This window comes from Bos taurus, chromosome 29 (assembly GCF_002263795.3).
Source record: "Bos taurus isolate L1 Dominette 01449 registration number 42190680 breed Hereford chromosome 29, ARS-UCD2.0, whole genome shotgun sequence".
Taxonomy (NCBI): domain Eukaryota; kingdom Metazoa; phylum Chordata; class Mammalia; order Artiodactyla; family Bovidae; genus Bos; species Bos taurus.
The window spans coordinates 26,052,018-26,073,167 of record NC_037356.1 but is presented as its reverse complement, the minus strand read 5'-3'; the positions used below and the strand labels follow the sequence as shown (position 1 = coordinate 26,073,167).

Here is a 21,150-nt window from a genome sequence, read left to right as displayed (position 1 = left end):
GCATCTGGGCCTGTCGGTTTTGTGTCTATGTATTTGTTTGGTGCTTAAGGGTAATTGTGATCCTGTATGTGTTTGTGCATATGTATGGGTCTCTGCGGGGGCTTCCCCAATGGCTCAGTGGATAAAGCATATGCCTGCAATGCAGGCGACACAGGAGACGCTGGTTCCTTTCCTGGGTTCGGAAGATGCCCTGGAGAAGGGCACGACAACCCACTCCAGTATTCTTGCCTGGAGAATCCCATGGATAAAGGAGCCTGGCGGGCTACAGTCCAAAGGGTCACAGAGAGCCGGACACGACTGTGAGACACACACACACACACACACACACACACACACACACACACGGCTCTATGGATTGCTATATGTCTCTTTTTATGTTAAAAAGTTGTATGTCTACGGACCATCGTGTGTCCATTTCGATGTGTATTTGTGTACAGTGAAGGTTGTGGGTCTAACCAAATGTGTCCATGTGGACTGCATGTTTAAAGGCTGAAGGGAATCTGTCTTTGCATTTTACCTCGGTTTATGAGAAAAATGTGTGTAGCCCTGTGTCCGGGACAGAAAAGTGTCTCTTAGCCAACCTCTGTCGTCCCTCAAAGCCTGGGGTCACAGTTAGGTTCCAGGAGGCTTTGGCACGGACTCCTAGAGGGGCGCGGCCTGAAGAGCCTCTCTCTCTGGGGCAGTAAAGATGGGGTATAGGAGGTTGGGGGTGGGGTGGGGGGATGGGGGTGGAGTGGAGGGGTGGGGGTGGGGGTGGGGGTGGGGGTGGGGGTGGGGGAGGGGAGGGGCGGGGCCTCTCCCGACTCGCCGGCCGCCCTTCTGCTCTGCGCCCCCGCCCCGGCCGACTCAAGCCCTCTCATTGGCTGTGTCTGCCGTGACGTCGCGGGGATTGCAGACAGAAGCTCCGGCGCCCGGCGCGCGGGAGGTATCGTCGGTCACCCGGGCTTCGTTACTTCGTCGCCTCCTCACCTGCGGCGCGTCCCGGGCCGCTGCCTCCCGGAGCCGGGTGCCAGCCGCCGCCGCCGCCATGGTGTCCCCGGTCACTGTGGTGAGTGTGTGAGCGAGCGAGCCAGTGTCCGGCGCGGCCGGAGCCCACCGGCCTGGGGACTGAGCTTCCGCAGGCCAAGCCGCGGGCGGGGGGGCGGGGTGGGGACGAGGAAAGGCAGGGATCCTGCGGCCGCCCGCCGCCCCCCGGCGGGAGGCGGCGCGGCCTCCCGCATCCCAGACTCCGGCGCCCCTCCTCCGCGCGCCCCCCGCCGGTCCGCGGGAGGGAGGAAAACAGCGGGCACGTGACTCGGAAGCGTGACTTTGTTGATCTCCGTGTGTCTGGCGCGGGTCGGCAGGGTGGCCCGCCTGGGAGAGGAAGGGGACGGCAGCGGGCCGCCGGCTCTGCATGGGCAGACCGCAGAGAAGAGGGGGAGAGCGGGAGCGGGGCTGGGACCTCCTGGGAGTCTTTTTCCCATTTCGTTCCCTCCCTTTTCTCATCTTTACAACAAGTCTCGGGCAGTGTAGGTGACGCCTCTGAGTCTAGGCAGCCTGGATCACGCGCAGAAGGGAAAAGGGGTCGTTCTCTATTGACACCCCTTGTTCAGACTTTCTCACCTGAACTCTTGTCTCTTCTCCGCCCCTCCCCTACTCCTAGCGCTGGGTTCTCCAAGACTGTCAAAGCCTCCCCAGCTACTACTGTTGTTTCTTCTTCTAGGGAATAGGGGGCCTGGGGGAGTGCTGTGGAATAGATGCTTCCAAGGGCTGGCATGTGAGGCTGGGGAGATCTGGGGACTGTGAGGATAAGCTATCTCCTCCTCTGCCTGTGTCCCTGCCCTGACCAGCCTGCAATAGGGAAATCTCCGCAGGAAGGAACTCTGTCATCTCTTCTCACTGCTCTCACCCCTGGCAGAGCAAGGGCCAGCTTAGCCCCTGGATCCACATCTGCCTCTTCCCAGCCTCCTTCATCACAGTCTGTTCAGTGCCAGGTAACCACGGCCTGGAGGTCTGAGAGTCTGAGTGTGTACTCGTAGCCCTGTGCTGGGCAGCTCACTGGGCCAGAGACCTGTCTTTTGGGCAGAGCATGAGTATACCGGGAACGTCAGCTCCTTGCATCGCTCTCTGAGCCCCAGTACCAAATGTCCAAGAAAAACAGCTTGAGGGCATCCGAGATTCAGAATATTCGCAGCAGCTCCCTCCCCGAGCTTGTAGAGTGCCTGCATGGCCTGGGAAACAACCCTTCTTTAGCTGCCCTCCCCCCTAATCCAGCTGAGACCCAGTCAGCTGCTCTAACTTCCCCCTCTCAGTTCCTCATCTCCTCCAAGCCTGACTGCTGGCTTCAGATCAAAAGCTGGTGAGAGAACCCTGCCTCCTCTTCCTGCCTCTCTTTCTGATGTGCCTGAAGTTGCTCTTGTTTTCTGGGAAATGGGATTGACTGACACCTTCTTCAACCCCCCAACCCCCGAGATTGCTGGTATTTCAGGGACAGTTTTCTTGCTCCCCATTCATGGGTGCATTTCTCTAGGCAGCATCCCTGTCTTCTCTCCTTGTCCTTGATGGTACCTTTAGGCTAGGGCAGCTAGAGTGGAGGCTGAATTGTAGACTGGCTGAGAAGAGAGCCAGTGGGAGCTGAGATGATTGACAGTGCTCATTCTCACGCATTCCTGGCACTCACCTGGTGTTGCCGGGCCCGTGTCCTGGCCCCACTGCTGAGGATCACAAGTTGGCCAGCTGTGGCATCTCTGTGGTTTGCTGCTGACTCCACTCTATTCCAGACAGCTGGAGATTGATGCTGCCAGAGAGAGGCTGAGGGGGCTTTGTAGGGGGAGAAGGAGGGGGCGGAAAGGGTGAAGCCTTGGGCTGCAGGATGGGACACTATCCCAAAGTCTGCTTTCTGCCCAGTGACTATTTTGGTCCTGCCCCAGGGCCAAGAATGGGAAGTGAGTAGCAGGCTCAATGGAGCCCTTTGTCTTCCTAATCATTTAAGCCTCAAGTTAAAGACGGGCTCTTTCACACTGGCTGCTTGGGGCAGGTCACTCTGGGTTTGTGTCAGTCCTCCCTGCTTTGGAGGTGGGCCTGTCTTTGGGGTGAATGCCTGGGCTGAGGGTCCTGCTCTGAGCCCCGCTCTGGGCTCCCATGCTCTGAATGCTGCCTTTGTCCCATGTCTTCCAGGTGAAGAGTGAGGGACCCAAGCTGGTGCCCTTCTTCAAGGCTACCTGTGTGTATTTCGTGCTCTGGCTGCCCTCGTCCAGCCCATCATGGGTCAGCGCCCTCATCAAGTGCCTGCCAATCTTCTGCCTCTGGCTCTTCCTCCTGGCCCATGGCCTGGGATTCCTGCTGACCCACCCCAGTGCCACCCGCATCTTCGTGGGGCTCGTCTTCTCCGCCATAGGCGACGCCTTCCTCATCTGGCAGGACCAGGGTTACTTTGTCCACGGTCAGTCATCACAGTCGCCACCTGGGAGGAATCTTGGGCTAGAGGACCCTGGGGAGGGGCCAAGGATTTAGGAAAGATAATTTTTTTTAAAACAAGAACATAGGGAATTAAAGGGGTTCTGAGGCCAAAGACTGTTGGGGCCCCTGTTGGCAAACTACCTTGCCAGTGATACGGTGATCTGTTCTGGAGTACCACAGGAGAGTTTGGAGGTATCTTTACCTTCGTGGATTTCTTCCCACCCCTGTTACTCCCCCGAGAGAGCTCCTGGGTTATCCCAAGCACTCCACTCCTACCCCCATCTCCTGTTACTCGTTTCTCACCTGAGCTTGCCTTCAACATCCCATCATCGCCTCTCACTCCCAGGTATGCTGATGTTTGCCGTGACCCACATGCTCTACGCCTCGGCCTTTGGCATGCGGCCACTGGGTCTTCGGACAGGTCTGCTGATGGTAATATTGTCAGGCCTGTGCTATGCCTTCCTCTACCCAAACCTCACGGGTGCCTTCACCTACATAGTGGGGGTCTATGTGGCCATTATCGGCTTCATGGGCTGGCGAGCAATGGCAGGGCTACAGCTGGTCGGGGCAGCCTGGCGCTGGACTGAGCTAGCGGCGGGCACTGGCGCACTGCTGTTTATTGTCTCAGACCTGACCATCGCCCTCGACAAGTTCTGCTTCCCTGTGCCCTACTCGCGGGCACTCATCATGTCCACCTACTACGCCGCCCAGATGCTCATCGCCCTGTCAGCTGTTGAGAGCCGGGAGCCAGTGGAGGACTACAGACTGAGCAAGGCCAAATGAGGGTCAGGTTCTGGTCACCTCTCTCTTCTCCTGGGACTGGAGTCCAGAACCTGGGAGTCTGCCAGAGCTGGCTTGAGATGACCACAGTACCAACCTGGGGCAGCAGGTACCACCTGTGAAATGTGCAAGTTTGAGGGATAAGCAGAAAAAAGATTCTTCTAGCAAAGCTAGTGGTCCAGGACCATGCTGAGAACTAAAAGAAGCCAGCCTAATGCTCCTTGCCGGAGCCAGGATCTTCCCACCTCTACCCCATCTGGACTGTCAGAGCCCCTCTGGAGGGCTGTGGTGCTCAGCCTCTTGACCTCCCCCACTTCTACTAGATAAAAGAGTCTGACTCACCCACTTCCACTCTTTCTGATTTACGCAGAGTTGAGTGAAGAGGGGAAGAGTCTGTGCTGAGATGTCCAGGGCTTGAAGCACCTTTCACAGGCCTCTAGGTGGAAGGACTGGATGAGGGTGGAGTCTCCCTTTCCTGCATCTATCCTTGTTACTTGAACAATCTTAATGTCTAAGTGTTGGGTGGGAAGGTGGAGGGGTGTCTGTCCAGGTAGGCAAGACTGGGGACTACTTTGGCCTCGGGAGTTCTGCATACCAAGGATTCAAGTTGGTCCCATCTCTCAAAGGGCATCCGGAGCTCAAGCCCCACACCACTACCCTCAGATCCTATCCCCAGGGCTAGGGGGAACCATGCCAAAGGAAGGGGCCAGCCTGTGTGTGTGTGTGTGAGTCTTGTTTGTATGGTCTGTCTCCCAGCCTACCTATGTCTTACTTTGCCAGCTGTCTCTGACCTGCTGTGTGTCAAAGTCTTACAGGGAGAGGGCCTCAGGGAGCTGCTGAGGGGTTGCTGAACCTGGCTCAGAGAGCTGGGCCACCCCCCACATACACACCCACCCTCAGTTCCTTCCTCCTTGCCCCTGCTGCACTGGGAGCAAGAGGAAGGGGCTCCAATGACACTCTAGGGTCATAAGACCCAAGGCACATTCAATGCAAGGGGAACAAGGATGGGACTACTCCGTCCTGTTGCTCACGTGAAAAAAAAATAAAAAAAATAAAACAAGAGTCACTGGCTGCCCTGCTTGTCTGCCTGCGTGGCACGTGCCTGTCCTGGAGAGGTGGGGGTGGGGGCATGGCACCAGGGGCCCTGGGTGTCCTCGCAGCGCGGGTCACAGTCCTGTCCAGTGCATGTTGGCGTCAGGCTGGCTCCCTGGCTCTGGTGACACTGTGCTGGTTGGAGTAGGTCTCACTTTCTGGTCACGTGTGTGGGTGAGGATGTAGTTCAGGAGGATGGGGGATGGGTAGTAGTTGCCACCGTCCAAACTTGTCCTTAATGCCCTCCCCTATGCACAGGTGCCCCGTATCTCATTACTTGGTGTCCTCTACTGCTACCCACCTCCTCCCCTCCCCAGCCCAGACTTGCTACCTGCTCCAGAATAATCTAGATTCCCTTCATGCTTCTCCTCCTCCCTGGAGTCTGGGCTCAGCTGAACAGCTGGGAGGAATGAGATTAGATTGTATGATTCATGCTTTAGATGTGAAGCTCTGGCAGAATAATGTGTCACCTGACTCCAGAGGCATTTTCATCTTAATGGGCAGCTCCCTGACCCAGAGTAAAAAGGGAAGTCATGGATGGTAATGAGTACTCCATCAGTAGAGGGGTTGTACAATTGTGGGGATGTGGTAGACTCAAGCCCCGTATGGGTGTTGAATGAATCAGTAATTTTCAAACTAGCATCTGTACAGAGATTAGTGTTGGGAGCTGAAAGTGAAAGTCACTCAGTCGTATCTGACTCTTTACGACCCCTTGGACTATACAATCCATGGAATTCTCCAGGCCAGAATGCTGGAGTGGGTAGCCTTTCTCTTCTCCAGGGGATCTTCCCAACGCAGGGATTGAACTCAGGTTCTCCCACATTGCAGGCCAATTCTTTACCAGCTGAACCACCAGGGAAGCCCTGCTGGTGGGAACTAGCAAAAGAATAAAGTAGAGGAGGGAGGTTCAAAGACCCCCATCCTTGTTTCAAGTCCAGTAGCTTAAAAAATTTTTAAGCAAGAGTTTGCTGCTGTCAAACATAGTGAGGTGGATGACCAATCCCTTCTAGCTTTCAGATTCTCTAATTCTCAAAGAGTAGGAATATGCATGAGTGTGTGCTCAGTCGCTGAGTTGTGTCCGACTTTGCAACCCCCGGGCTGTAACACACAATGCTCCACTGTCCATGGGATTTTCCAGGCAAGAATACTGGAGTGGGTTGCCATTTCCTTCTCCAGAGGATCTTCTTGACCCAGGGATCGAACCTGTGTCTCCTGTATTGACAAATGCATTCTTCACCACTCAGCCACCTGGGATGCCCAGATAGTAGGAACCCTGGACACTAAAAAGGCAAGGTCTTGATCCATTTAAATCCTAGAACTGAAGACATACCTACTTGTAGTAAAGAAATGGGAAGGGCAGGCTGGGGAGGAAGTTGAAAACTTCCCTGCTAAGCCCTGAGGGGAGGGCAAGGTACAGTGCAGTTGTGGAGGAGGGGAAGGCAGGGCAAGGCCCAGCCAGAAGGGGACTGGTCGCTCCTCTTGTGGGTGGGTCTGGAGCAGGCTCTCAGGGGTTGGGCTTCTGAGTGTCCGCATCCCACTCCCAAGTCCCATTTCCTTGGTCCCTGATGCACACCATGGTCAGGAATATACGCAAAGGCACACGCACTCAGTGTATGTCCCATCCCTTCAGTGAATGTTTATGTTGACAAACACCACAGAGCATGCAGGGCCACCCTCACTGGGACCACACAGAGGACAGGCCAAGAAGCCCCACATCACAGTGTCCTCCTGATGCCTGGGCTGGGCTGGAGCTCACAAAAGGTACTTTGATTTCTTCCGCAGACTCTCTGACAGATGCTAGAACTGACTTGTCATTTTTGTCTGAAAGAGCAAAGAAAGTATTTGTCAGTGTGAATGACCCTAGGGACAAGGGAGCCTCCAAACTCCTGGACTTTGAGTCACTATGCAGAAACCAGGGGCTGGACCCTGCCTAGGATCCTCAGTCCTTCCCAGCTGCAGTCTGCCAAGGTCAGCCGAGTGTGTGGGGCCAAGAGCTGCCAATTATTCATTTAATGTATGCCACGCAGTGTGCCAGGCACTTCTATGCAGTATCTCATTTAATCCTCATAACAGCCTTAAGAATTAGATGAGAAAACAAGCTTAGAGTGGCTTGCCAAGGTCACATGGCTGATTAGTGTTAGAGCCAGGGCCTTGTGCCCATGTGCTTACAACCAGAATTAAGTTGTCAGGGATCTCTCTAGCTGTGGAATGAGAGCTGGATGTCTCCCACGGTGCCTTCCCTGGCCTGGTTCTGTTCCACAGTTCAGCAGCCACTGTGAAGGCATCATCTCAGTGCCAGGCACTTAGCTGAGTACTTGAGAGACAGCAACAGGACATGGTCCTTTCCCCAGAGACAGACATCTGTAACAGGACAGTTACAGTCTGTAACCATGGAGACTGTGGACACCAATACATGCCATGGAAACTTCAGAGAGTGGCAGAGGAGGAGGCTGGAGAGGTAGGTGGTGGGGGGTGAGTTTAAAGGATCATGACAAAGCTAGGAGGCTTAACGCAAAGGGGGAAGAGCAAGGTAGGTCATCTTTGCATTTAGAGAGTTCATGCAACTAGCTATCTAGCTGTGAAGACAGTAGAATGTGTAGGAAATAAAGCATTTCCCCTGCCTGTGCACACATAAGCAGAAACATGGCACACCTGTGTGCAGAGGGAGGGCCTCCCTCCTACCATTTCTCCCTCGTGTGCTTCCATCATGTCTAACTTTGTGATGCCATGGACTGTAGCCCACCAGGCTCCTCTGTCCATGGGATTCTTCAAGCTAGAATACTGGAATGGGTTGCCATGCTCTCCTCCAGGGGATCTTCCCAAGCCAGGGATCGAACCCTCCTCTCCTGCAGTGGCAGACAGGTTCTTTACCACTAGCACCACCTGGGGGGAAGCCTTTATTCCCTTCAGCGCCTCCTGTCTATCCTTATCCTGGACCAGTATAGTTTTGTCTTGGTTGCACATCAAAATATATTGAAATTTTTGTCAATATAAAAGATTCCTTTTAGAACCCTTCCAGAGAGATTGTGCTTGTCAAGTCTGGTTTAGACCTGATCACTACTGTTTTTTTTTCAAATGCATGTTTAGGCCCACCAAGGGTTGCAAACTACCCTGGTGCTGGGAAAGATTGAAGGCAGGAGGAGAAGGGAACCACAGAGCATGAGATGGTTGGATGGCATCACTGACCCAATGGACAATGAGTTTGCACAAGCTTGGGGAGTTGGTGATGTACACCTGGCGTGTTGCAGTCCATGGGTTTGCAAAGAGTCAGACACACCTGAGCCACTGAACTGAACTGAAGGGTTGCAAACTACAAACTCTTGATTGCCAACTCCCAAGTCTTCAGGGGCCAGATACATAACAAACGATATGGAGAAGATGGCAGAGTGGTTCGAACTTTGGTCAGTTAGAGAATATGTACACCACCCCATGGCAGATTAAATAAAAGATAGTGTCAGCCATACGAAAATAATCGATCGACCTCCCACAAGACTGCCATTTTGCGCCTCCACCCCAGGTAGGACTCAGCCGGGGGCGCCCACCACCTCCAGGCCTGCTGGAGGCCGGCTTGGCGCCCTCACCATAGATGGTGAGCTTGGAGCTGCTGCAGTCCTTGCCCAGCTTGTTCTCCACCAGCACGCGGTACTCGCCGCTGTCCTTGAGCGTGCAGGTGGGGATGACGATGGTGCACACGCTGCTAGTGGAGTTGTACCAGAACTTTGAGTTGGCTGTGATGTTGACGTGGCCCTTGTAGAGGGTGACGGTGGGCCGCAGGTTCCCCAGGAAGGTCACGGTGTGCGGCTTGAGCGGGGTCAGGAAGCGCGGCACGTGGCGCCAGTGCTTCTGCTGGTACGGCTTCAGATTGGCGCTCAGATCCTCGACTGTGCAAGGGTCGGGTCGGGGTGGGAGTGGGGGACGTGGCGAGCGGTGAGCGCACCCCAAGATCCCCACCCACGCGCTCCCGCCTAGAGCTCGGAAGACGCCCCGGAGACCCAGCTCACGAAACCCCGATGACCTGGGTTAGATTCCCACGCACCGTCAGCTCTAGGGCCCCGGACTTCATAGTGGTTCCTGAAGTTCTCCCTTCGTCACTCTCCCACCCCCATGACACTGCTGGTTCCAAGACCTAAACCCAGGTCCGCCGGCTTTTGCGCTTTTCCAGACCTGGGCATCCTAGACTTCTTTCCCGCCACCAGCTTCCGGACCGGGCTGTTGACTGGCTTTTTTTTTTTCCCTAATTAATTTATTTATTTTAATGGAGGTTGATTACTTTACAATATTGTGGTGGGTTTTTGCCATATATTGACATGAATCAGCCACGGGTGTACATGTGTCTGATCACCACCATCCCCCCACCCCCAACTCCCGCACCCGTCCAAGCTGTCCCCAAGGCCATCCCAGTCTCCATCGTCTCTGCTCTCTCCAACTGAATCATATTTCAAGTTTCCTGCAGCTATCCCAATCCTTAATCCCCTCCCTCCGGGGTTTCTGGATGTCATCCCCGTTTCTTGGACCCTCCCTGAATCCTCAATCAGGACGTCAGTTAGCCTCTCCCCTGGAACAGCTTCTCAGCTCCACATCCCTGTCCCGCACCGCCATCCCCACCCCTCCTTCCCGCCCCCTACCGGCATCCCCGCCCCCAGGGGATCTCCCCACCTCCACGTTAGTCCCACCCCTCAGAGTCCCCCGAAGGAATCCCCTCCCCTAGGCTTCCAGACCTCAGCTTTTCTCCCCAGGGTCCCCGACGTTAGCGCTTTCACCTCAGTGCTTCTCAGCATTGGGTAACCCTGGCAATCTTTATTTCATCCCCGCCATCAGGGATCACCGATCTGAACCCCTAAGTCCCTAGACTCACTCCTGTCCTTGTTGACGAGCCAGACAGGTATCCTTGGAGTCACCGCTTCGTTCTGGGCCAGCACTCGGAAGTACTACTTCCTGCCGGGGAGCGAGTCGGTCACCGTGTACTTGTTGCTGAAGACGCGCTCGACCGCAGTGAGCCAGGTGGCGGTGCTGGCATCCCTCTCCATGATGGCGTAGAGGACCTCGCCGCCCTCCAGAAGGTCGGGGCTGTGGTTCCAGGTCAGAGTCACTGTGTTGGTGACCTCCTCAGACAGCTGTAGGTTTGTGGGTGGCCGCGGAAAATCTGGAAGGGTCCGAAAATCCATCAGCCTCCCTGGGGAAATATTGTGCCCGAATATCGTCCTCCACATCCCCGCCGAAATATCGTGCCCCCGTGCCAGCCACCTGCCAAGTCCTAAGGAAGATGGGATGGGGCACCTTCACCTTCTAAGTCTCAGGCAGCCAGAGTCTTGGAGTCAGAACTATTTATGAAGTGTAGCTCTAGCTTTGTCATTTACTAGCCCTGTGAACTTAGGCAAGTTACTATCGGAGACCCATTTCCTCACTTGCAAAAAAGACTAACAATAACTATCATAATAATGTTTGGGTAAAGTGCCCATTTAATAAAAGTTCACCCCTTCATCCCTTGGGGGTTTAGGGCTTTATTATAAAGCTTCCAATTCTCTTTAAGAGGTCACCCCAATTTGGAGGGGCTGTTATGCTTTTAACAGAGGGAGGTACAAAATGCATCAATGCAAAAGAATGTTTCACATATTCTTTAGCATCGTGATTAATGCAAATTTAGGAATACACAATGTGTTAAACCTCAAAACCTGCAGATTTAAGATGATGAAAAGGCTCTTTCTTAGGTTTTACCCACCATCTTTATTATTAAAATTCTAAATGGTATCTGGGGGGAAACTAAAAATTAATAGGAAGCTCATTTCAGCTGTGGTTCAGGAATTCTAATGAAGCTATATGGCAGTGACACCGTGGGATTGTGAAGTTTCCCCAAAAGGGCTTTCTAGGTGACCACATCACATACTTTGTAAGTATTTCCAATAACATACAGGCCAGTTACCCCAATTTTTAATGGACTCATTTCCGTCTGTCTCTCCAGCCTCTTACCTATTCCTGCCTCTCTCTCTGCTCACTAACCCTGCTCTGCATATGCTGTGAAGCTCTCCAGATAGGACTGCAGAAACTGAAACAAGGGCTTAGTCCTAGTTCAATGCCTCTGGGGTTTCAAGACACTGGGAAAAAGTGGAAACAACTCTGCCCATTAAGGCAAAAGCCAACAGTCTTGCTCTGTGGTGCCAAAGGAGCCTGACTACCTTAAGGAATGCCGTTACAGTGGTTAAGACTCCAGCAGCAGAGGGGAGTGTAGGCAGAGATGTCTACCCAGGCCTCTGCTCATTGTCATACCTGCCAAACACACGTGGAAGTCATGGTACACCTCTCCAGACACATTCTGGAGCTCAATGCAGTACACCCCTGAGTCAGAGCACTTGGTGCTGTTGATGAGGAACTGGGAGTGGTTTTTGCTCTTGGTGATAATTTCCTGGCCCTTGGTAGGGATGCCATCTTTCAGCCAGATCATGTTGGGTGGTGGGGAGCCCTGGGTGGTGACAGGAGATGGCACCATGGGTCACCTGGGTGGTATTTGGGGGCAGGCCCCCTCCCATTGTCCAGGAGTCTCCTATTAGGCTCTGGTGCCAGGGGTCTGGCGAGGGGCAGAAGCAGAGGCTATGGTAGCCATGGTAGCCATCTGGGTTTAGTGGTGGGCATCTGGGGGTCAGGGTCAGGAATGACTCACAGAGAAGGCGGCCTGGATGCAGAAGGCTGTCCCAGCGCAAACCACCATGTGACTCTTCAACCGGGCACTGAGGTCAAACTCAGTGCAGCTTCGCACCAGCAGCTGCCCATCCTTCTTCCAGTACAAGGTCACATCCTTGGATGTCAGCTCACACTCAGGGCAGGCACGGCTCCTCTCTTTCACGTGCACATTCTTGAGGGTGATCACAAATTTTATAGGGATGCCTATGGACAGACAAATGAACGGTTGCTTCTGCTCCCAACCTCCTACAACCCTTTCCTGCAGCTAGATGCTGCTGTGGTCCTCTTGTTGACCCCAGAAACTACAGGGCCCTGTGACATGAAGTGTGTACCCAACTCATAGAAGTACCTGACAGGGAAATTCCCAGCTCTACTTCTTATTTGCTAGCTGACTCTGTGCAGTGTATTCACTTCCTAAGTCTGTTTGTTTGCTCATATGTAAAACAGGGCAACAGCTTTTACCTCCTCACAGCACTGCAGCCAATATCTCTAATGCCCCCTTGGCCCTCCAACCATAACTGCATTGTCTCTCTGGCGTCTGGACCTTTACACATGCTGAAAATGTTCTCTTCTCTTGCCCCTTCTCTGAAAACTGCATGCCTTTTCATTTTTCTTGGTAAAGCTTTGTCATCATCTTATCACATCCCCTCTGACATTGCAAGGTGGTATCTCTTCTCCGGGTTCCCACAGTCTCTGTGTCTCCATCATAGCAATGATTATCCCATGTCACATGTGTCAAGAGTGGTTCACATGTGTGACTCACCGTCATGTGTAACTCTCCAAACTAGCTATAAGAATGTATGTAGTCAAGATGTAATATATGATATGTGCTGTAATATATGACACTCGACCCATAAAGGCTAATAATTTCTTGGCTCGTGATCTCCCAGCTGATAGTAAGATCTTAGTGTGTCTTGATTCCTTGCTTAAGAACTTTTTTTCTAATTCCATTTCCACACCTATGTCTCCCACCAGACTAAGAGTTAGCAGAGAGGAGAGCTCTCTATTTTTCTACTATTCATCAAAGGACCTTACAAGGAGGAGATGGATAGATGGATGGATGGATGGATAGATGAGTGGATGGATGGATAGATGGATGGATGGAGGGAGGGATGAATGCCCACATGGAGGTTGCTGTGGCATGAAGCCCACCACTCAAGCTCTGGCCCAAACACTCATGGTCAGTAGTGAGCTGGGCCTTCTGAACCAGGTATCCTGCCTTGGCAGAGAACTCACCACCATCACTGAGTCTGGCATCCTGAACCTTATACGTGTGGGTCAGACCATCCTCAGACACTGTGATTTCATACTTTTCACCCCTCTTCAGCTCCTTTCCATTGAACTTCCACACAAAGTCGGGCACTTTCCTAGAGAGGCGGATCTCAAACACAGCTGTCTGGCACTCTGTCACCTTCACCAGCTTCATCTCTCCCAAGAACTTCAGTGACTTATCTGCAGCAAAGAGTAGGAAGGGCAGTCCTTGGGCTGATCCCTGGTCCTTCCTGAGGGGTAGGATGGTGAAGGCAGCATAAAGACTCAGGTGTCATTAGCCTCTTGTAGCCCACAGCTGGGGAAAACATACTTCCTTTTGTTCTGCTTGTGAATCATGGGAATCCCCTCCCATGACGTTCATATGGTCTCCTTCCCAATAACATTAACAGCAATTTTAGAAAGAATATGTATCTATGTGACTTTAGATATGTGCCAGGCACTATTAAGGCAACCATCCAGTTCTCACACAGGAAGATTCTACTATTATCTCCCATTTTACAGATGGGAAAACTGAGGCAAAGAGAAGTTGAATCACTTGTCCCAGATATACAGCTCATAAGTGACAGAAGGTAGGATTTGAACTCCAGCAGTTCACCTCCAGAGGCTGTACTCTTAAGCACTGTGCCACATTGCCCCACGGCACTTTATCTCGTGGTCCCATCCACAGACCCCACGTTTCTCTCCCCTGTTAATGCCCAACCCCATGCAGTCTGTGCTAGCCCCACAGTCCTTCCTGCCATATCCCCATGGACCCCATCCTTGGTTATTCCTTTGCCCTGACCCTGACCATGTCCTCCTTGTGGTCCCTCGTGCCCACACTCGTGCCCAGCACCATGAGCTCTGCATTCATCCACCTGTTGGCCACAGCCAAGCTGTAGGTGCCTGCATCACTCATGTTCACATTGGTAATGGGCAGCGTGTACTCGGTGCCCATCTGCTTCACATCATACTTCCTCAGGAAGTACCAGATCCTCAGTGGCTCATTATCCTGCCTCATGGACTAGGTATAAAAACTGATGAATGGATTTAAGAGGAGATTTCTATTCCATTCCATAAGGCCAGCCTGAGCTGAAAGGAGCCATATCTACCTTTCCAAGGTTCTCAAACACAGTCAGAGGCCCCTAACATCTTTCTAGCCTCATTATCTGGCTTGGTGGGATCCAGGGTCCCTGCCTCTCCCAAAGCCCGAACTCTTAATATGCATGAGTTCACTAGATGCTTTCTCTTAGAGGTCCATATCATCAGTAATCTTCAGGACTGTCTAATTCAGCCTTTCAGATTGGTAGGCTGAGGCATAGAGAAAGGAGAGTAATTGTCTCAAATCAAACAGCGAACCGGTGGAACACCCAAGAAAAAAGCCCAGCTCCCAGCCCATTTCAGCCATGCCAGATGGCATCATTTTGCTGGGATGGAGAAGAGGACAGGGCTTATGGGTAATGAGAGGGTCTTGGAAGGAAAGGGATGAAGAGAAAGAAACGATATTCCAATCCCCACCTTGACCCACGGTGTTTTGACATTGGGGTCCTTCAGCTCCATGATGCAGGCAGAGACCACCGTGGTGTCCACCTTGGCTGTTATGTCTTTCAGAATTCAGATGGCCTGAGGGAGTATGATAACAAAAAGGCAGGGGTCAGAAGCATCTTGAATCTGCCCAGTCTGTGTCCCCAGGCCTGGAGAAGCCCTCTGAGCTTCCAGGGACAAATGACTAGGCTGATTAGATAGCTGCATTTCCCTCCCTCCACATGGAACAACTTGAAGATGGAGGGGGAAACGGACATGATAAGGGAAGAAAAAGGAACACCATTTGAAGAACAGTTACTGAGTAGAGAGGTCCCCTTGCGTATAGGTCCTCTAATTCTGGTGCAGATGTTTCACAATGACAAGTTGATTGAATGAATGAGTGAGAACAGCAACATAAAAACAAATGAAAAGGGCAAAAGTAATTTTCATTTTGCAGATGAAGAAACAGGTTTGGAGAGACTACCCCGCCAAGTTCACCCAGTTAATAAGGCAGTAAAACTGGACTTTGAACCCAGGTCTGTCAGATTCCAAAGTCGATGCAAATATATTAGGGAGCAGTCAAGAGATAAGAGGTGGAAGGTAGATGACCTGAGTTCCTCACTGCCCTGGCAGTAGAGCATGCCCTTGACTAGGCATGGGCAGGGTGAGGAGACCTTGCCTCCAGGAGTCCCAGAGGCACTAGCACTGTTGGTAAGGCCCAGCCCCGGCCTGCAGCCCCCTCCCCCCTGAGGGCCACTGACCTCTACCTCCACTTCCTTCATCCCTTTGAGCTTCCTGAGCAGCCCCCGGAAGCTGGTGAAACCATACTCCATGCAGACCTTCTCAAAGTCCTTCTTGGGCACCTTGGGAAAAAAAGTCTACAGCATCTCTTTCTCATCTGTCACCTTCTTCTGCTTCTTCTTGGGAGCAGGGGGTCCACTGGAAGGAAGGAAGTGGGTGACAAGCCTGGATTTAGTGCCTTTCTCTGAAGACAGAGGGAGGCTCTCCCAACCTTGAGATGCCCCTCCCTACTCCATGGATTCTTGGAGTCTGGGCCATTAACTCAGGGCCCTGTTGGAAAGCCTGGAGGGTGGGGGGACCACACCCTGGAAAGAGGAGCCTCCCAGTCTCACTTTTTCTTCAACATCTTTTTGAAATCCAATTTTTCTTGACCTGAGGACAGAGAAAGGGACAGGGTCAGACAGGGGGAGTTTGGTCCCCAAGAGGAAAGGCCAGGAGGCTTGGACTGGCTCACCCTCAGTCACCAGCAAGGACACGGTCTAGATGGCATCTGCATGGTCATTGCGTGCAGTGCACTTGTAGTTGTCAGAGTCGTCTGAGGTCAGTGACTCCAGCTGGATCAGTCAGGCCGGGGGGAGGGAACCAAAGGGAGACAGTGTTTTGGGAGGAGGGGGAGGAGCTGAGTGCTGGATGTATGTGTGGAGGACTGAGCTGTCTCTATGATTGGAAGGTGCTAGGGAGCAGTCAGTGTGAGTCTGTCTGTTTGAAGCCTGATTCCACATGGGATTCTCCCCCTTGGCTGTGAGCTCCTGGAGGACAAGGACTTCCTCTGAGTTGCAACTTTATCTGCAGTTTCTGGCACTGGGCTGAGTGCTCCTTTATTTAACAGACTTACTCCTCTGTGTCAGGTATTGGGTTGAGCCCTGAGGAAATGGGGGTGAACAAGGCTGTCTTGGCGCCTGCAGAAAGGTGCTTAGGTACCAGTGGGTTTCCTGAAAGGGCTTGCTGACTGAATGAGCTGACTGAATGAGTGTAAGGAGTGGCTGGCCAGTAGGGGGCTCTGGGGCAGCTTGTGTGTACTGTGGGGGGTGCTAAGGCCCAATGATGGGTTTTTGATGGGAAGGAAGCAACTGGCGTGGGTGGGGAGAGGGGAGGCTCTGTCCTTTTCACAGTGGGAAGTCAGGGCAGATCTAGGAACAGAAGTAATTATAGGCCTAGGTCCCCCAGAGATCCCGCCCTTTCCTCAAAGGGTCTGGACCCAGTAATTATAGGCCTAGGTCCCCCAGAGATCCCGCCCTTTCCTCAAAGGGTCTGGACCCAGAGGCTGCAGAAGATGCTTAGACCTTAGGATGATCGGCCCTTGGCATTGCTCTTCTGGAATGTTCCCCTGAAGAGCCCAGGAATCCTCACTCTCACCTCCACTCTGACTAGCCCTTCCCTTCGTGCAGATCCCACCTCACCTCAGCCTGGTTGAGGTCCCCTGGTCTCATTCCCTTCTAGCCATGGGCATAGCTTTGGTCTCACGTTCCTCTGGGGCTCATTCACCTGCTGGAACCTCTCTCTTTTCCATTTGGTCCTGCCCCCTCCTTGTTCTGGCATTGCCCTAGCTCTGCCTTGCCCTGCCCCTAATTTTGGCCCCCTGCTCACTCTGGCAAGGACGCCCTAGCTCCTGACTCAGCCTCTCTTATCCTGCTCCTCCGGTAGGGCATTGAGAACCCCTTTTCTCATCTCCCAGCTCTTGGGTCTCCATTGTGGATCTCTTGGCTGTGAGAGGACCTGGGGCCCATCCCAGGGTCTTGGCCTCTGGCCTTAGGGGTCACTGGCCCTGGCACCTTCAACACGTGCTCCTTGTTCACACTGTTGTAGAAGATCTTGGCAGACTCCTTGATGGGCATGCCATTCTCTCTCTCCCAGGAGACATTGGGTTTGGGGTTCCCCTGCGCTTGGACTCGGAACACGGCTTTATCCCCTGCAGTGGGCACCTATTTTTGCCCCTTAGCCTGGAAGCTGCATCTCCACCTGCTCCCAGCTCTGGGCTGGGGAGAGACCCTTGGCTTGTCTCCGCCAGTGATTGTGTACTGGGGGACGATGGCGGGGGTGGCAGCAGCAGCAGCGAGGAGCTGGGGCACTGGGATAGAAACGGAAGCGCCCGGGGCCTTGGGGAGACTCTGGGAGGACACACCCTCGGGTGAGGCGACCGGCTGAGGCTTCTCCATGAACTCCGGGACATTCTCGCCAGCAGAGATGTTTGAACTTTGGGTCACCAAGCTGAAGAACTCTGTGGAGCTGGAGAACTTCCTCTCCACCACTTCCTCTGTGCCGACAGGCGAGAGAGGTTAGAATGGGCTCCAGGCAGAGCTTAGCCTGGGACCTTTTCTCGAGGGGACAGTGGAGCATTTTAGGTCAGTGAGAACAGGAAACGCTTTGGCCAAGAAAGGAGGACCTTATAGTCGGCGGGTCATTGTGTTATGGCAAATGCCAACCACTAGGGGAGCGAAAGCCTTATCCATCCCTCAGTGGTCGGTCAATCTTTACAATCTTTACTGAGTCAAGGTCTTGCGTTCTACTTCCCCCTCTGCACTCCCCCCGCCCCCCGCCCTTTTTTTTAGAAGGAGATTTCTTTTTTAGATTTTATGGGTCTCTTTGGGTTCCTCTCCTGGAAGTTCTGGTCCCCCAGTGACCAGAGGTCTACAGGCTGCAGCTAGTCTACTGATGTTTTTTATTTGACCTTTCCAATGTTTAAATGGGCTTCCCTGGTGGCTCAGGGGGTAAAGCGTCTGCCTACAATGCAGGAGACCTGGGTTCGATCCCTGGGTTGGGAAGATCCCCTGGGGAAGGAAATGGCAACCCACTCCAGTACTATTGCCCGGAGAATCCCAAGGACTGAGGAGCCTGGTAGGCTACAGTCCACAGGATGGCAAAGAGTCATACACGACTGAGTGACTTCACTTTCCTTTCCTTTAATATTTAAACATAAAGGAGCCCTACATCTAAAAATTGAGAGATTTCATGTAAAAATTCTAATTTCTGGATCCTTAACACTAGACGCATATTCCTACATGGCAACAGTCAGTGGGAGGTGAAGAGGGGCTGTCCCTTTCAATGGGCTACATTCTGGGCAATTCACCTCAAACTTTTTTTTTGCATTTATGTTCCCTCCTGGACGCTATCCGACAGTGGTTTTCAAGTCTGGCTGCAAATCAGGGTCCCTGGAGATCTTAAAAACACTATCAGATTTAACGGTCTGAGGTAAGACTCACATGTCACTGTTTTTTTTTACTCCCTTTTCCTCCCACCTGTACACTAAGGTGGTTCTGGTGTGCCATCAGGGCTGAGAATCACAAATTATAGTCACTTGAGTTTGCAGCTTCTGGTCTTGAGTCCTGGCTGTTCCACTTGCTATGCCTCACTTGGAGAGGAAATGGCAACACTTCTCCAGTACTCTTGCCTGGAGAATCCCATGGACAGAGGAGCCTGGCTGGCCATGGTCCATGGCGTTGCAGAGAGTCAGACACGACTGAAGTGACTAAGCACGCACGCACACATGCCTCGCTTGGCCAGGGGGAGTTGCTGCTTCTCTGGCCTTGACCTCTGTGCACAGAGGACTGACTGAAGGAGGGATGACTGGGAGGACAGGTATTCGATATCCTGGTCCCTTGTCATCTTGGAATCACTTTCCTCTAGAGACATGGCTAAAGCAATCTGTTCTGTTCTGAGACCATTTCTCAGCTTTCCCTTGGCTCTGCCCTCCCTTAAGTCTGGTCCCAAGTCTGAACACCTGGAAGTTCAAGTTACTGGCTTATCTATTCATCCTCTTTCCACTGGCAGCCCAAGTCTTCTCTTTCTTAAGTAGAGCAGGGCCAGCATTATTCTTAAACAGATAAGGCGGCTACCTCCCTAACTTCCTCCATGCCTGAAATTCTACCATCAGAAATTTGTGCATTTGCCTATGGCTTTGATCTCCAGCAATTAAGAGTTCAATCACTTACACATATCCATGTGATTGATTTTTCCTGTTTTCCTAGAGATAGCATTTGTGGGCAAGCATCCTGCTGGCTTAGCTTTATCAAATCACAGATTAGAAGCACAGGTTGGGAGGGCTGTTGGTGGTATCTCAGGCTTTTGAGGGGCCCATTGGTCACAAAGATGGGAGGAAGAAAGGCTGCCTCTACCTAAGTCCGCCCGCTTACCAGCCATCCCACTCTATTTGCCTCCCACGATCTTGGTTGTCTAGGAGAAGGTCTGCATGTGGGTGGTAGAGCTGGAGAACTCCATGGACACGTGCTCCTGAAGCATCTGCTTGTGGTGAATGGTCGTCATGGTGACAAGGCGTGGGCACTCACCTGGGAGGACCAGGAAGGGATGATGCCGTGAAGGATAAGGAAGGGAGCAGGAGGGAGACTCAGAGATGTTGTGTGTGTGTGTGTCCCCACAGCGGGGTAGGGGAAGGGACAGAGCAGGTGAACACAGAGAGAGATGACTGTTTACAGGGAGGGGTGGGGAGAAGCTGGATGACTGTTTACAGGGAGGGTGAGGAGAGGCTGGGTGGCAAGCCTCTTCCCTCTGGCCTCTCTTCTCTTCCCTTGGTATCTCCTTTTCCCTGGTTGGCTACAAGGACCAATGGGTATGTAACCAATGACTATGTAACCCCAAACCATTCCAGATCCTTGGAGGGGGAGGAGATAGGGTTTAGACTTACCCAGTGAACCCAGCAAGGCCCAGAGGGAGCTGAGGATACCTTTTGATAGCTACATGGAACTGGTGGGGTGGGGCAGTGCTGGAGGCTTCATCAGGAGGGAATGAAGTCAGACCTGAGAAGGAACTTCCTGACTAAGCCACACTAGAGCTGGCCTTGGAAGGAAACTGGATCTTCTTGCCGGGCCCTGGGGAGCCCTGGCATTGGGGGAATGCTGAGACAAATGACAGCACATTCCTACAGCTCTGCTTTCCTTTCCGATATGATAAAGACGGAGCTTGAGTCTTTATTTCTTGTAATTTTTGAGTTGGTAATTCAATCACATGGTTAAAAAACAAAACAATAGAAACATCCATGTAAAGAGGCTCCCTCCTGCTCCCAAGGCCCTCTATCTCCCAGCCTTCCGCAACAGGTAACCACTTGTGGTCTTTATGCTCCTTCTGGAGCTCTTTCCTACAAATTTGAATATGTTTTTGTCTTCATCCTCCCCCTCTTTTTTTTTTTTTAATACATAACGTAGCCTATTATACAAGCTATTCAGCTCTCTTTTCACTTTGTACACCTTGGAGGTCTTTCCATCCCTGTTTATGAAGTTTTCCCATTCTTGTTAACACCTACACAGTATTCCATCAAATAGATGTACATACCATCTTTTCTTTAACCAGAGTGGCAGTTTTCTTCTAATACTTATTTTTATTTATTTGGCTGCCCTGGGTCTCAGTTGCAGTACATGGTATCTTTGATTTTTGTCGTGGCATGTGGGAATCTTTAGGTACAACATAGTGTTAATCGCTCAGTCGTCCCCCCTGATGACTACAGCCCATCAGGCTCCTCTGTCCATGGGATTCTCCACAAGAATACTGGAATGGGTTGCCATTTCCTTTGCCACAGAGTTGCAGTTTTTAAACCCCAATTTTTTGTATATGAGCAACTGACATCTGAGAAATGACCTGTCC

The 21,150-nt window shown here is 52.3% G+C and overlaps 2 protein-coding genes across 2 annotated transcripts; one reads left to right on the top strand and one right to left on the bottom strand.

The window, feature by feature from the left end:
• The first annotated feature begins 897 nt into the window (after positions 1-897).
• On the top strand, positions 898-5,278 carry TMEM86A (transmembrane protein 86A). Its single transcript, NM_001035388.1, is given in 3 exon segments — positions 898-1,048; positions 3,157-3,421; positions 3,785-5,278. Coding segments are annotated over 3 exon segments (723 nt in total). The 5' UTR covers positions 898-1,027; the 3' UTR covers positions 4,222-5,278.
• Positions 5,279-8,712: 3,434 nt separating this feature from the next.
• IGSF22 (immunoglobulin superfamily member 22) lies at positions 8,713-19,821 on the bottom strand. Its single transcript, XM_024987391.2, is given in 13 exon segments — positions 8,713-9,191; positions 10,166-10,453; positions 11,575-11,767; positions 11,966-12,244; positions 13,016-13,437; positions 14,083-14,245; positions 14,752-14,856; positions 15,519-15,696; positions 15,891-15,930; positions 16,013-16,112; positions 17,331-17,467; positions 17,681-17,812; positions 19,710-19,821. Coding segments are annotated over 13 exon segments (2,625 nt in total). The 5' UTR covers positions 19,819-19,821.
• Between the last annotated feature and the right edge of the window lie 1,329 nt (positions 19,822-21,150).